We start from the raw sequence: 15233 nt of genomic DNA, 5'->3' as shown, positions 1-15233 counted from the left end.
AAACTCGTCGTCACCGCTGACCATGCTTTTTGTCAACTTGCATAGATACCCTTGATAAACTCTCTTCATGTTTATGTGCTGTGGTCGATTTTTGCTCTATGTTGTATGTCAGGCCGGAGAGTAATATTGCCTATTGCTCCATCCATGCTGCTGTAGTCGGTCGATGGACTGCCCTTCCTTGGATTGAATATTGAAACTAATGGCTAATGATCTTTGATCAGCATGCATCTGAAAAGTCCTGGATGCATAATGCTTTGGACGTTCAATTCCAAGTTCAATTCATGAGACAAGACAGCTCCCAGACCTACCGGTAATGCCTCAAATCATAATATTTTGTTAAATGTTCTTGCGCATTCACCATTCTACTCCCATATCCGGTTTTTTTTTTCTTCTTCTTGAAGTCGATGCCGGTGATCGAATACAGTTGATAAGCTCGGCAAAACCTTGCATAGTTTTTACGACACCAAGATGTGCCTTTACCTATGTGACGTCAATAGTCCATATAATACAACTTCGACCTTACCGTCAGTTTTGTGTAAAACCGGGGTTGCGGTGTCCGAGTGGTTAACTCTTTCCGTACTTGGCGTCCTTTTCGGATTCCGTACCGGAAGTGGCTATTAGCCTCGCCCCCAGAAGTTTAAACAAAATGGCAGACTACATGTGCGTTTTTGGTGTGTTGTTTTTTTCATATAGAAACACAAAGGTTAGTGTGATCGTTGTACATAATTAAGAAATATTTAACTAAATAAGATCTAGATGTCAGATTGAACACTCTGAAAGTACTAGACAGTGATGTCTAAAATGCAAATGTAGCAAGCCACCATACTGTTTACATTTACAACACAGAGAAAATATCACCTATTGCTCTAACAGAAAAACGCGTAACCCAAACGAAATAAAAAAGGAATATGTCATCAAAAATGTTTGTTTCAAAAGTTTTGAACACCTTATATTTGTCATTGCATCGGATGATTGTATATATCGGGTGATAGTTTCAACAAATCAACACTTTAATAAAGTCAACTAAGCCTGTCGACTATAGTCGACAACGGGGAAGAGGGAGCACATTTTATGTCGACTATAGTCGACAACGGTACTGAAAGAGGGTGTCCCGATACTTTATCACTAGCCCTCCACCTCTGGGTTGCGAGTTCGAAACCTACGTGGGGCAGTTGCCAGGTACTGACCGAAGGCCGGTGGTTTTTCTCCGGGTACTCCGGCTTTCTTCCACATCCAAACATGGCACGTCCTTAAATGACCCTGGCTGTTAATAGGACGTTAAACAAAATAAACCAAACCAAACCAAAGTGTAAAACCGTCCACGTCTATTTCATGTCCACAGAATGACGCCTCGGGCCTGGAAGAGTTATCTTTTGTCTTTCCACAACCGCAAATTGTATTTGTCCAGGCCTTCTAAAACCGCCTCTTAATTTCGCAGATTTTCCTTGTAAGTATGTACTTGTAACCAACACACCACTCTTTAGATCTTTGAGAACAGTATCCATTGCCCGTTGCCATATTGCTGAAGCTGAAGCAAGCCCGTTAACGAGCCAATGTACGCGGTATATACTTTCTCAGTGTTGATTGTGAGTAGGTCCCTCGAATTTTCCCCCACCTCTATTTGAAGGTAAACATGTTGTAGATCAAGCCTCCAATATTTTTCTAGGCACCAGCAAAGGAAGAAAAAATGACAACAATATGTGGGAAAGAGAATTAGTAAACCTCTAACACCGGATGAAGTGTCAGAGTCTCCGCAGAGTTGTAGTGAACTATCACGTTTGAACACAGATACTATAGGTGTTCCTCCTCACTATAGTTCCGAAGTGTGCTCATCTTTTCAAATCAATGTCCCTTTTCGACAGGAATTTCATTTTACAGTTTAAGTATTTGTTGTAATCATCCTCGGTGACGACTGAAACGCCGAAACCAGTGTCTAATTATATATTAAGTTCCTATACATTTATCGAATTGAATCTCTGCCAGTACTGTTTGTAGATTATACGTTCACCAACTTAATTTGAGCAATGAACTCCAACTCATCCTCGTCTTTTTGTTCAGTTTCAAGGGAATGTGCCTTCTGAACCTTGCCTCTACAACGTTTTTAATAAATCCACGTTTACCACACTTCAAACATGTTTCATTTCCAAATTTACAGTCTTTGTGATCATGGTTACTATTACACCGATGCCATATGTGTTTTGTTGTATATTTACATTTTCACTTCGCTACGCCTCAATGAACATAGTAAACTCAGATTACTTCATTTCCTGTTGAAGATTTTGGGTCGCGTGCTACGGTTCTGAGGGACGAATCACTTTCCTGCCGGAGTATGAATACATTCACTGAGTTTACAATGGCGATCGAGTTCTGTACCGCCTAATACTTGAATGCACTTTCATTCTGTGAATTGTGTAACATTGTTATAAATGTATATAAACACAAGTGGAAGAGCTGCTTTATGTGCTCATAAAAATGTCAGTATAATGCAGACAGTTAAGAAAACAGGATCTGACAGAACACTGACACTCCCGATAGCACCGAGCTCATGACCTACGTAGCGCAGTAGGTCTACTATAACGTTAGGCTGTATTTTGAATGCCATGCTTGATACCATTTTAGTGGTCACAGAAAATAGACCTCAATTTTAACACTATTTAACAACACAAAACAGACTGGTAGCAGCAGTATGCTATATCGAGCACACGTACACATTATTATCGTAATTTGACTCACAATGATTATAAATCTAAACATAAGGAGGACACAAGTTTCCGGCCGTCGAATATACCGCCAATTTTCAAATCAATGTTTCTTTACTTACTATTATCAAAATTTTCATCCCAAAACGCCAGTGCGACAGTGAAATCCAATATTTCAAGAACACCTTATACATCATCAGCTAAACTGTGACTAAAATCCACACTGTTACACTTTTTTCTCGAGCTCTGAATATCCCGGCTATTAGACTGCATCACATATTGTCGCAGGGGTCGCAGGGCTTTAAATTTTGAGTAACATATGACATCTGTAAATAATCGCAAGACTAAAAATCCAACATTCATTCAAATTATAAAACCTTACAAATCCGATTTTTCAAGGTTTTAGAGAGTATATAAACACTGTTTTTTAATGTTGTGATATTTCACTGAACTGTCGTCACGTTAATCTTGTGCTCATTTTTTAAGCGAATCCCTGTGTCTCGAGTGACCAAATCAAACACATACTTTACTGTCAACACTGCACTTTAAATTCGTATTTATATGGATATTGCTAAGTTTTTATTACATATCATAAATATTTCTTATAAATTTATATTTTACCTTGAAAAAATATTGTATTTGTGTGTATCAACATCGTAGTAATCAAAACGTGTATGGGACTATATTTTGTGTTGCCTCGGCGACGAGAATAGGTGACTGTCTGCTGTTCCACTACTGTGCACACATGTACGATAAATACAACAATGTTACAAAGTGACGCACTTACGTCACACCGTTGCGACCGAATTGTGCAATCTGGCGGCGGGGTTTTTAATTTAGTTAACGTAAATATAACAAAATACAACAAAATTGGCAATCAATCCTTAATTGTGTGAATTGAATAACGAGTGTATTATGCGGGCTGCGATGACAAAGAAAATAAAATGATTACAGACGTTTGTCTTATACAAATATTTTTTCGTATAATTGACTGAATAATATTTTTTCGAAACATTTTATATACATTTGTGTCTTTGATTTTATTTTTCACACAGACCATAACAGGTCACGAATTTAAACAAAAACATCAACAAAAGGTCCACACCGCTATAATAGGAGATGACTGCTGACGTATATCTTAAAGAAAAAATGGCACAGAAGCATAGAGGCATAGATACAGAGACATAGATGAATAAAGACGTAAAAGCATAGAAGCAGAGATACATTTGTTGGGTCCATTCGTACTACCCGACTATAGTTGCGTTATATCATAGTTGTTAAACAATAGGCGAAACAATTCATATATCTGTATATTGTCCATGCACTTTCTTCCTGGAAGGAAACCCGAAACGTCTTGATACTGATTCAAAACACATTTCATGTTTCTTTGGAGAGTTGGTTTCAAAAGTCTTCGTGAAAAGGATATTCTGGATGATCCTTGTACCTGGTACGAAAAACATACGAGAAAACAAACTAATATCAATAGCAATAATATGATAGTGTTCTAGCTACACTGAATTACATGTGATTTGTGACAGAGTGACCTACAAGACCTGTCTGCTAATTTTGACCTGCATAGTCCCAAATAATACAAAATATAAACTTTCTATTATAAGTATATATTACATTATATTATTCATCAGGGAAAATACGTTTGTTTCGTTACTTTCTTTTTTTTAAAGATACATGAATCTGTGAATAGATGGTAAATATGCATCCGAAGTAATACAGTTTTGTCACGTCACAATAACAATGTTAGACGTTAATTATTCAACACGATTACCGAACTAAGTGCGAACTCCAACATTTTCATTTTTTTCTCCTAAAATGAGTCTCAGTGCCAACAGGTAAACGTACATATAAGAATTACCTGTTGACACGTATGCCCATGTATTACTAATATGAAGCTATGTTATTTTTATTTTATTTTTTATTAACCTATTTCCATCTTCAGTTACGAACATAATGCTACGAGGGCTGATTGATATAAACAAACCAAATGAGACCAGTCCTTGGGTACACAGCCCTATATAGTCAGATAATAGTATTAATTTAAAAGAGCATAAGTGTACATGTCAATCATCCCTCGTATTACATATGATCATTCATAATTACATTAACTACATCTAATAACTTATTCAAAGCAATTTAACTCATTAATATTTTTAATGACGATTTTTATTTTATTTTAGATTGTTCATTTTTATTTCTGTATTATACATTTTTCATAATAATCTTAACCTTGTATTCAGATGTGCTCAATTATTTCTAAAATTAATTCAATTTAAATCAAACTGTTTACATATAGTGTCAAATCATGTTGCTTACATTTCCTCTGATACATAACAATGTACAATGTGAATGTGAAAAATATGGATGGTAAACATACCATACATTATGTATATTATCAATTATGATAAAAGTAATTTAATTTTCTTTTTTTTAATGTTGTCAGCAAATAGTTACGATAGTTTCCGTTTAAATTAGAACGGATTAAGTCTAACCTTGTAATTGAATTCCACACTCAAGTAGATAAAGTATTCCCGATATCTACATCTTGATTGTTGATTCCGAATACATTAGTACCATTTGAATAGACAAGAAAAAATATACATCATCTATATTTAACACTCCACAAAATGCTTCAGCTCAGTGTTCAACCAAGGTCTGAAATTAACCTTTCATGTTTTCCAAAGGAGGTGCATATCATTTATTCGTTTTAAAAAGATTTCTGTTATAATCATTTGGAAAGACTGCAAATCAAGTAAAAAATTCCGACCCAGAACGGAATAACTGGTTTCATTCTTTTTGTGTGTGTGTGTGTGTGTGTGTGTGTGTGTGTGTGTCTTTTATTATGTCTGCACATGATTTCATTTCATTGATAATACAAAAATAACTTGCATTGTGAGCAAATAACAGTTAGATGCAAGTGATTGATTAAGTTGAGTAAAAAACAATACTTTAGTCAAATTTGTTCATTTAATTCCTTAATTTTTCATTTATCCATACTTCTTTGATATTTGGTTTTACATACAAGAAATATCTCCAATGTTTTGAAGATGTTTCAACGAAAATGATCAATAAAAATCCATTTTTACCTAACACTTATCAAGTTTGGAGAGGAAATCCTATGTAAACACAGGTAAATACACATGTGAAAAAAGTAGCTTATATGAAACAGTATATAAATAACCTATTTCTTTCTACAACAACACCCACCTATTGTTGAAACATATGGTGGTGTTCAGAAATCATCGCAACGAACCTAACCATTTCAATTTCCAACGATGCAACCTGCTGCCTGACTTGACAGTGTGGATATAAAAAAGTTTATCAAGCCATATAAAGACTTTGTTGATATACTTGATGCCAATGCATTGTCATCAACACGATGATCGATTTTCTAGATAGAAGGAACAACTGTCTAGAAAGGAAGCCAAAGAAATTGCCGAAAAGAAGATGCGTGGTACCAAAAACTTGGTTGAAGAGGTGACAAATTGAAGTATTCAGTGATTATCCTGCATTATTTATTTGACATTCTACCTTTAGAAAATTAATGGATATTAAATTTCCATTATCTTATGACCTCATCATTGCTATAGATATTAATGGATAACCAATTTTTATTATCGAATGAATGCTCTACGTTTAAATTATTAATGGATATCTAATTTTCATTATCTTATCGATACTCTACTGTTATTAATATTGATGGCATCCACTTTTCATTTTTAGTGGACACTATCATCATGATATTAATAGATATCCATTTTGCATAATACCAATGATCATCCTACCAAGTAAGGATAAATCGGCGTTCTCCGTTGTTAAGTTCATCTATCTTGTTCATGTCCGTTTCACTCAAAGAAAAGTCGAAAATCTGCAAAACAAAATTATTCCTTAAACAATTCCCTACTTTGACATTTGATATATTTGAAAACAACAACAGCCTACTAAACAAATCAGCACACTTGTATCTCTTATCTTTAGTGTTTTGTCAAACTCGCAATTATAACAATATGGAGTGTTATTTGTATCTGCATCAGCATCATAACAGATTGATTTTTTGTCAGCGTTCATATCTACCTGTAAGTTTTCCTTCATCCTCTTCGGGTTTTCGGATTTCGGAATAACAGCAATACCTCTCTGTACAAGGTTCCGAAGTAGAATCTTTTGGGCAAAAATGTAAATGCTTGAGCTGTGCTTAATAATTGAATAATATCTAACATAATGTATGGAATGTTTAAATCAAAACTGATTTGTGATTGTTGAATATTGTAGTTTTATATTGGCATGCTGTGCTAGACGTATCAAATTAGCAATCGCACTGCTGCTTTTAACGAACTCACATTTTCATAGCACTGTTTTCATCCAGTTCATGAAAGCTCATTTATCTAATGAAATTACTGCATCACAAAATTGTCGTTATTTAATCATTTTTTTCGCAGATGCTTAAACATTGTGACATTTCTTTAGTCGACCGTAGTTTTGTACTTAGTGGTAAACTCCCCTTCTTTTACGGAAAATAAATAGCAATACTTTTCAAATAAAAACTAGATGAAAGAGATCGTATATATCTATTTCTATGTTAACTCTTTGTACTTTTATTTATTTAACAGGTTCAGGCAGAAGACAGGCATTCTTCTCCAACTGTTTTCTGAGGGAGTAGTGTAGTATTACTTAACTTTCTATGTCTATGGTCATTTAAGGATGGTTTACCCTATATGCGGTATGCATTCATGTGGTATGTGTATGGGTTGGGGGCTGGGGGGATGGGGTGGGTGGCTGTGTGAAAGGGGGTTAGGGTGTTTGTGTGAGGTTGTTTGTGAGGGAGGGTGTGAGTGTGTTTTGGGAGGCTGCTGTCTATTCGTGTTTGTCTCCTTGTGATAGCACGGAGCTTATGCCGACTTTTTAGTGATACATGACGGGAAAGTTTGGGAGAATTGATTAAAACTGGTTTTAATGGCGTTTAACTGTGTGTTTTGTTTTGGTTTTTGTTTTGTTTTTGTTTTGTTTTTAATATTTTCTATAGATAATCGATAAGCAGATTATATACATGCTCATGTTAACAGTTTTCCCGTCAATTATTAAAGAATTTAATCTACTCCCGCTCAATACTACAAAAGTAACTCAATTTTAAAAATCAATTTAGTCTGAAGATGATAACTTAGTACAACCTACCAATGTATTTAAATATCTTGGACTCATAATATAATATGCTACTCCGTCAACTAAGAAATTATGCTAGTAACCTAAACTCTGAGTTATACAGTGACCACATGAGTGAATTAGCAGCATGTAGATATGATCATGAAATGCACAACACTATATTATACTTTATACTAACTCACAGAGTTGCATCAATGCATATCACAAATAGGGTAATTATGATCACTAATCACCACCCTCTTATTGAATGTATGTATAATTTGTATCACTAATATCAATAAGGCTATTCTTCAAAGTATTACTGAATATGTATACCAAACTAAAAAATATTTAATATATATTCTTCCTGACAACTTCAATCTAAATGTAAAAAAAATAACACTCGACTACTGCTTGAGTGAAGCCATAAAGCTATTATATATCATGATGTAAATATAATTAACAACATTAATTTTAAGTTTTGATGGACTGGACTGTATGGATATTGTTATGTGACAGCAAACGTGTTTTTTTTACATAATAATAGTGATGTAATCTTACTATTGGTAGTATATTATTTAAGAGAAACATTGAGTAAAATTTATGCTACAAATTAAAACTCTCCTGAGATGAAATACCATAATATATTTGTATGCAGAGTTGCTGATGAACTGTCATGCAGCATCTCTGTTGGGTAGATGGTCTATTTGTTTATACACAGGGACTTAATGACCTGTTACCACAGAATCCGTACGTGCCAGCTCATCAGTAAATCTGCATCAATGGTATGATGATAATTGATTTAATGAATTTCAATAATACTCAAATTAATTTGGAGTTCTCTCCGCTTACTTGTGATAGTGGATACCACTGCATAACAACACATGTAAATATTAATTTTGATTGTAATAATTTTAAAAGACTTTAATAGGCGTAGCCTGATGTCCAATCCTTTTGACATATTGAAAGTCAATACAATTTTGTTCAAATTGAAATTGAACTCACCTGCCCTGCTGTGCGTTTATAATTCTCGGCAATATCCATGATAATAGGATTTTCCACCAAATTATCCCTTGATTGAACCGTACTATGGAATAAATATTATAAAAACATTATGGTCTATTATAGTTAAATGTGCATTTAAAGAATTTGACTTCTTTTATTTTGTTTTATTTCGTTGCAAGAAATTATCACGAATTATTTCAACACTTTCTAGAATATTCTATATAAGGATTTGGTTATACATCTAATAAATGACGTTTCGATGACTATTATACACTGTCAGTCTGTCACCTTCATCAGACAAATGACCAGAGCAGCTGTGTACATAAGATGTAAAACATAAACCATACTTTCCAATCAGAAGAAAATATCTAGAAACTGGATTAATGTTATCTTTTTTACTTTCTTTCTGTCGGTCCTATAAAGAATGGTGACCCTAGAGGGCAGAACGCTTCCAGTAGGATATTCCTGGATTTACAAAACTCGTGGAGATTCTTCTGGGGTAATCTGGCATGTGCCTCCACCTGCAATTACAGATTGTGTAATTAAGTGTTCCAAGTTTTAAAACTCTTTATTACTATACATATAGAAATGATATTCCATAACTGAAACATCTGCAATTTGTAAAAGACAAAATGAAATTCATTAGAGTCTCCGGACAGCGCAGAACAATAAATGGGCGTTTTATCTGTGTAGTCCACCTAGCGACAAGAAATCATCTTATATTTGTCTTAGTAGTACCATCACGTCATTTTCCCTTTTTTATTGTGTGTTTGGTAGAAAAAATAAAAATATATAATTCATTATTCTCATAGTTTAGTTCGATCGATACTTTTTCTTTAACAAAAGTGTTTACCGTTTTTGACTCAGAAAGGACTCTTTAAAGGTTCTACCAGTTACCCAATAATCATTGCATCTAATATCTGAACAAATGAAGTCAGTGCGTAATTTTCACATTTCGATTTTTTTATTCGGACAAATTACCTGGTTGATGGCGGGTTGTATTCGGGCAGTCTCACAGATGTAGGCTAATTGTTTGGAGTTGAAGCTCGACACGCCAATCGAACGCACCTTACCCTTGTATACTGTTTCTTCCATAGCCTGTAATATGGAAATAATTTTGTGTTATAATAACGAAATGGACCTACCGACACATTTAAATACTCACTTTACAAGTAAACCTATCAAATGAACCTGAACAGTCACTTTACATTATAATGAATTAAGATACCTTATTAGTCAGAAGTCACTTTATAATATAACATATCAAATGGACATAAACAGTATCAAATGAGCTTAATAGTAAACTGTCACATTAAAATACGATGAATCTAATGATACTAAATACTAAATATTACAATAAACTGTTTCAAATTGACATAACTATTCACTTACAATATAATGATTGTATCAAAGGAATAGAAACGCTCACTTTACAATATAATGTATGAAATGAACATCAATGTTCATTTTACAATATAATTTATACAATGAACCTAAACGCACTTTACAATGTAATCTAGTAATTAAATTCATATTCACGAAACTATAGACACAGTTAATGATATAGTTCACCTAACAAACTATACTGAACAATTACCTTCCATGTTTCCCTTAAATCCACGGACATCATTTCTGTAGGCTGTGTAGGTTTCGAAGGGTAAGTTTCAATTTCCTGTATGATAACATTTAATTTAGTTTCAAACTCTCGATTTCATTTCTGAATTTTCACAATTGAAATTGCATGGCGGATATAAAGAGTACAAGGATAACATATCAATTATCCGGAGTTGTGCCAATGGAACCACTGAGCATATAAACAATTACACAACACATGTTGTTTCCATACCTTCATTGCACACGGGAGATGAATAAGAAAGAGGTCAACATAGTCAAGTCTAAGTCTCCTGAGGCTTTCGTCTAGGGCCAGTCCTACAGCACTTCCCTTCATATAAGTTGGGAATAACTGTAATCAGAGAGTCGTCATCAATACAACGGTATTGTAGAGCTAAACAAACACGTTTATCTTAACGGACCTGTATTCTTTTACTTACTTTTGTGGTGACGAATATTTCCTGTCGACTAAGGTTCGTAGATGCCATATGTTCATGAAGTGCTTTACCAATGGCTGCCTCGTTTCCATATAAAAACGCTGTGTCTATGTGGCGGTACCCCATGTCTAGTGCTCGCTTTATGGTCACTTCTAGCTTTTCAGAAGAAATCTGTAAATGTACACATTTTGTTATATTATGAATCTGTACAAGTAGACATTTTTAATTACGATGGAAGCTATTTTCACAGGAGGATATTAAACTAAAACACCAAAACCGTTGAGGAGGCTATACTCACGTGATTTCTATCAGGGACAAATTACCTTGAGTACCGCCTATGGAGGAAATTAAAACGTTTAAATGTGATCGTTAAAAAGGCATGGCGCACATTGGCATATTTCGACCTAAAGGTGGCCATTTGCAAAATAAAGAAAACAAATGTCAGAAACCGAGGTCTAAATGCAAACCTTGAATATATAACAAAGACCACGATATCTCAATCGGTTAGAGCGTCGACCACGCAACCTCAGGTGAAGATCCGAGATGCATGGTTTGAAGCTCCCTACCCGTGTCAGTTTATGTTTCTTGGGAAGCTGAGAAACGGGACAGACTGTCCCGCCATGGGTTGGTCCTTGGGCAAGACAATTTATCTTAATTGCTTTGGAGAGCATGCGACGGGCTTCTCATAAATTATGCCGAGAGGTAGTAATTATTATCCTGGTTATTCATGGGCCGATAGAACCCAGTTTTCAATATATAACAAATTATAGCATTAATGTTTCTATTTGTTTGTTTATTGGACAATTTAATGTTGTACCAAATATTAACAGTTATGGTATTAAAAACTTGTACTCTAAATACGGCCAATAAAATGATTTTATTTCGTATTAAGCCATCACGTTTACCATATTTTCTCAGATAGAAACACCCTATACAAGTTGTAAAACAGCATTACCCGTGATGTCCCTAGGGCTACTTGAGGGATTCGGCGTCCATTGTTTAGTGTTATAAAACCTGCCATTTCCATTCATCTGACACTAGAGCTGAAATAAGTACACATACACATTATACTGTTAGTCGTACAACGATTAGTAAAGTCACATTTCAATCTATTTTTTAAAGAAAACATAGAAGATAATTTTGTAGGTCTCTCGACATAGATACGCTTGGCGCGGTTTTTAATATACAGAAATAGTAACACAAACATCCATGTTGATACTGTAGCTGCAAAGCTGTATCCGACAAGATAACTCAATGCTATGTTGCTGTCTAACTTATGTTATAACCGAGGAAACACCTTTTGTCATTGAAGTAATCGTAACTCCCATTATATTCAAAAGAAGATATGTAAGTGTTTTTATCTTGTTAAAATGCTTTACCTCCGACATGGTGTAATAAAATGTTATCATTTTGACATAAATGACATATTTAGTCCATATATGTATGCATATTTAAGACCTACAAATAAAATAATTTTATAACGTCAAAAATTGTTGTAATGAAGCCAAGAATTTACGAACTTTTGACTATTCCTACCTATGAAAGAGACCAACATTATAATATCCTTTGCATACACGTAATCTCATGGCAGTGTAATCTGTGAGAGATTTACATAAAGAACAAAAAAATATGGTGAAGATCAGCTAGGACAAATACTGCATAATGCCTATAATTACTTCAAATTTAAAATGTCGAGGTTTTAATGCAAACAGAAAATGAAAACAAAATAAACATTAAAAAATTATCCGTCGCGAAAAATGACGATCCTCTGCATGCGTCCACCCACGAACTGAAAAGCTTTCTTAGCGTTACCCCCTTCGGCCTTATTTCGATGCATTGAAACAGATGTAATTTATCAATAAGTTTAAGCTAGAGAACGATAGATAATGAATCTGAAATCAAAACTTCTAAGGGTCAAATATTTTTAACAATCATATTAATGTCACTATGTTTCCCAAGATCACGATTCGAACCCACGATCCATGATGCTCACAACGATTCCTTCAAGTCATGGAGATCGTAGGCATAGATATCATAGATAGAAATAAAAAAGAAAATAATCTGTTATTGATTAGCATATCCGTATTAACCATATAACCAAATATGTATTAACGAATAGAGCTACTTAGTATAAATAAAAGGTACTGCGTAAATTAAACGAGATTGATCAGTACGGATAACCGACAGCATTAGAGAGATTTTAAAGAGACAGGTCCACAGCCTTTTATGACGCACACACATACACACCACGCTCACCCACACACACACACCACGCTCACCCACACACGTGCGTCCCTGAATAGCAATAGCTGTTGATGGGACGTTTACAATGCAAAACATTAAACGATAGAAACACAAATGACGAAGGATAACACTTTCTGACTGGTACCGTGACCAGGCCTCGAACTGATGGTCACCAAACCGCTTGGCAAGATACACATGTAGATGTTACCCACTGCGACAATTCATCATGGTATGATACTATGATAAAGGTTGTTAAAAGGAACAAGAATGTTATGATGACCAGTTATAATATAATAGGGCTATTAAAAGGAACAAGACGAATGTTATGATAAACAGTTATAATGTAATAGGGCTATTAAAAGGAACAAGAAGAATGTTATGATAAACAGTTATTATATAATCGGGCTATTAAAAGGAACAAGAAGAATGTGATGATGACCAGTTATAATATAATAGGGCTATTAAAAGGAACAAGAAGAATGTTATGATGACCAGTTATAATAGAATAGGGCTATTAAAAGGAACAAGAAGAATGTTATGATGACCAGTTATAATATAATAGGGCTATTAAAAGGAACAAGAAGAATGTTATGATAACCAGTTATAATATAATAGGGCTATTAAAAGGAACAAGAAGAATGTTATGATAACCAGTTATAATATAATAGGACTATTAAAAGGAACAAGAAGAATGTTATGATAACCAGTTATAATATAATAGGACTTGGTGTAAAAGTATGTGATCGTATATACGATGCTCCAATGTATATATATTATCGGTCACGGCTTACCTACACGATTAACTTAACTTAGCAGCGACATCACGTCCTCATTGCGATCAACCGTGACCTTGAATACTACGCAGTTCAACACTTCAACTGTTACTACACACCGAATCATTGGAAAGTGACGTTAGTGACACCAGCAAAGGTTCTATCACTTTAGCTAAGCCCTAAGCATCACTGACTAGCCCTAAAATGATGCAACAGTTGTAAGGTGTAGTTTATTTTGGTTCCACTGAATCTAACTCTCAATTTGTTTTCAAACCTGTCAATATCTTGGGTATCTCACAATACCGATTCATTCATCACGATTGTAATAATAAGGCGTTATCTTCGATACATACAATTTAATGATTCTTTCCAAAATATCATCTCCACTACAAGACGTATTATGACATACGCTGATAATTAAAATATAATGTAGTGTACCCATGTACTATAAACATGTAACTCTATCTCTAAATAAAAATTGTTCCGGTTTACTAGCTTTCCTATTTACGATTTGTGATATGTATGCGTGGGGGTAAGTATGTGTATGTGTGTGTATGGATTAGGAGGCTGTGGTGTTTTTGTGTTAAACCCTTGTCATGACGCGGAAGTGGTTTAGAATTTATGGTACTACCTCACTGAGGTATACGAAGGCCCGTGTACGATAATGTACGACATGTATATACATATGTAAATAACACAATGTGAAAATGCCAAAAAGGACAAAACGTACCACAGTATCAGCTCATACAACATGTATAGCAACATTTTATATTTGTCGGCTCGTTTTGAAGGTTTGGTCATGCTTCGATTCATTTGACCTCACCAGCCATTATATACTAACACTCGTTTCCATACCTTGGTCTATAAACATATGCAATCATATCAGTTTTATGATATTACGCACGTCTAAATATTCACAGTAAATGTTAAGCGAAAAAAGAATTTGTTATATTATTATAACTTACCTCACCTGTTTCCGCTTACAGCGATGATTCTAGTATCAACCAATCAATGACTCGGCTGTTCATGTAATGCCGCATTGAAATTATACTGATTTTGTTATGCGTGACTTGCCTTAGAAGTAGTAAAGTAGGTCTGCCAGAAAATTTAAGAGTCACGTTTTTTAAAATTTCATTATGGTACAATAGTACAATAGTCAATATAGTAGGTGGTACATCATCACTGAGGCCTTTGTAGAATTGTTAATTAAGGGCTAATATTACATTTCAGTTTTGGTGATACAATGGCTTATTTATAACCACTACCAATCATTTGCAATATGCATTTGCAACTTACCATGACATATTATATCAGCA

General features: G+C 34.5%; 1 protein-coding gene across 3 annotated transcripts; it reads right to left on the bottom strand.

The window, feature by feature from the left end:
* Positions 1 to 3698: 3698 nt before the first annotated feature.
* Positions 3699 to 14712, bottom strand: LOC117329341 (aldo-keto reductase family 1 member C15-like). 3 transcript variants are annotated; one of them, XM_033887257.1, is made up of 10 exons: positions 14648 to 14712; positions 11856 to 11943; positions 10904 to 11071; positions 10699 to 10815; positions 10450 to 10524; positions 9834 to 9950; positions 9252 to 9373; positions 8853 to 8934; positions 6786 to 6869; positions 3699 to 4143 (listed from the first exon to the last, which is right to left on the bottom strand). In XM_033887257.1, the coding sequence occupies exons 2-10, from the start codon at positions 11925 to 11927 to the stop codon at positions 3952 to 3954; spliced, it is 1029 nt and encodes a 342-aa protein (XP_033743148.1). In that variant the 5' UTR covers positions 11928 to 11943; positions 14648 to 14712; the 3' UTR covers positions 3699 to 3951. The 3 variants fall into 3 exon arrangements, with proteins under 3 accessions (XP_033743148.1, XP_033743149.1, XP_033743147.1); XM_033887258.1 differs by lacking the exon at positions 14648 to 14712 and adding an exon at positions 6497 to 6579 and having other exon boundaries at positions 11856 to 14327; XM_033887256.1 differs by lacking the exon at positions 14648 to 14712 and having other exon boundaries at positions 11856 to 14328.
* Between the last annotated feature and the right edge of the window lie 521 nt (positions 14713 to 15233).

Source organism: Pecten maximus, chromosome 6, assembly GCF_902652985.1.
Source record: "Pecten maximus chromosome 6, xPecMax1.1, whole genome shotgun sequence".
NCBI classification, from domain to species: Eukaryota; Metazoa; Mollusca; class Bivalvia; order Pectinida; family Pectinidae; genus Pecten; species Pecten maximus.
The sequence above is the reverse complement of the archived record's forward strand: the minus strand, read 5'-3'. Positions and strand labels throughout refer to the sequence as shown.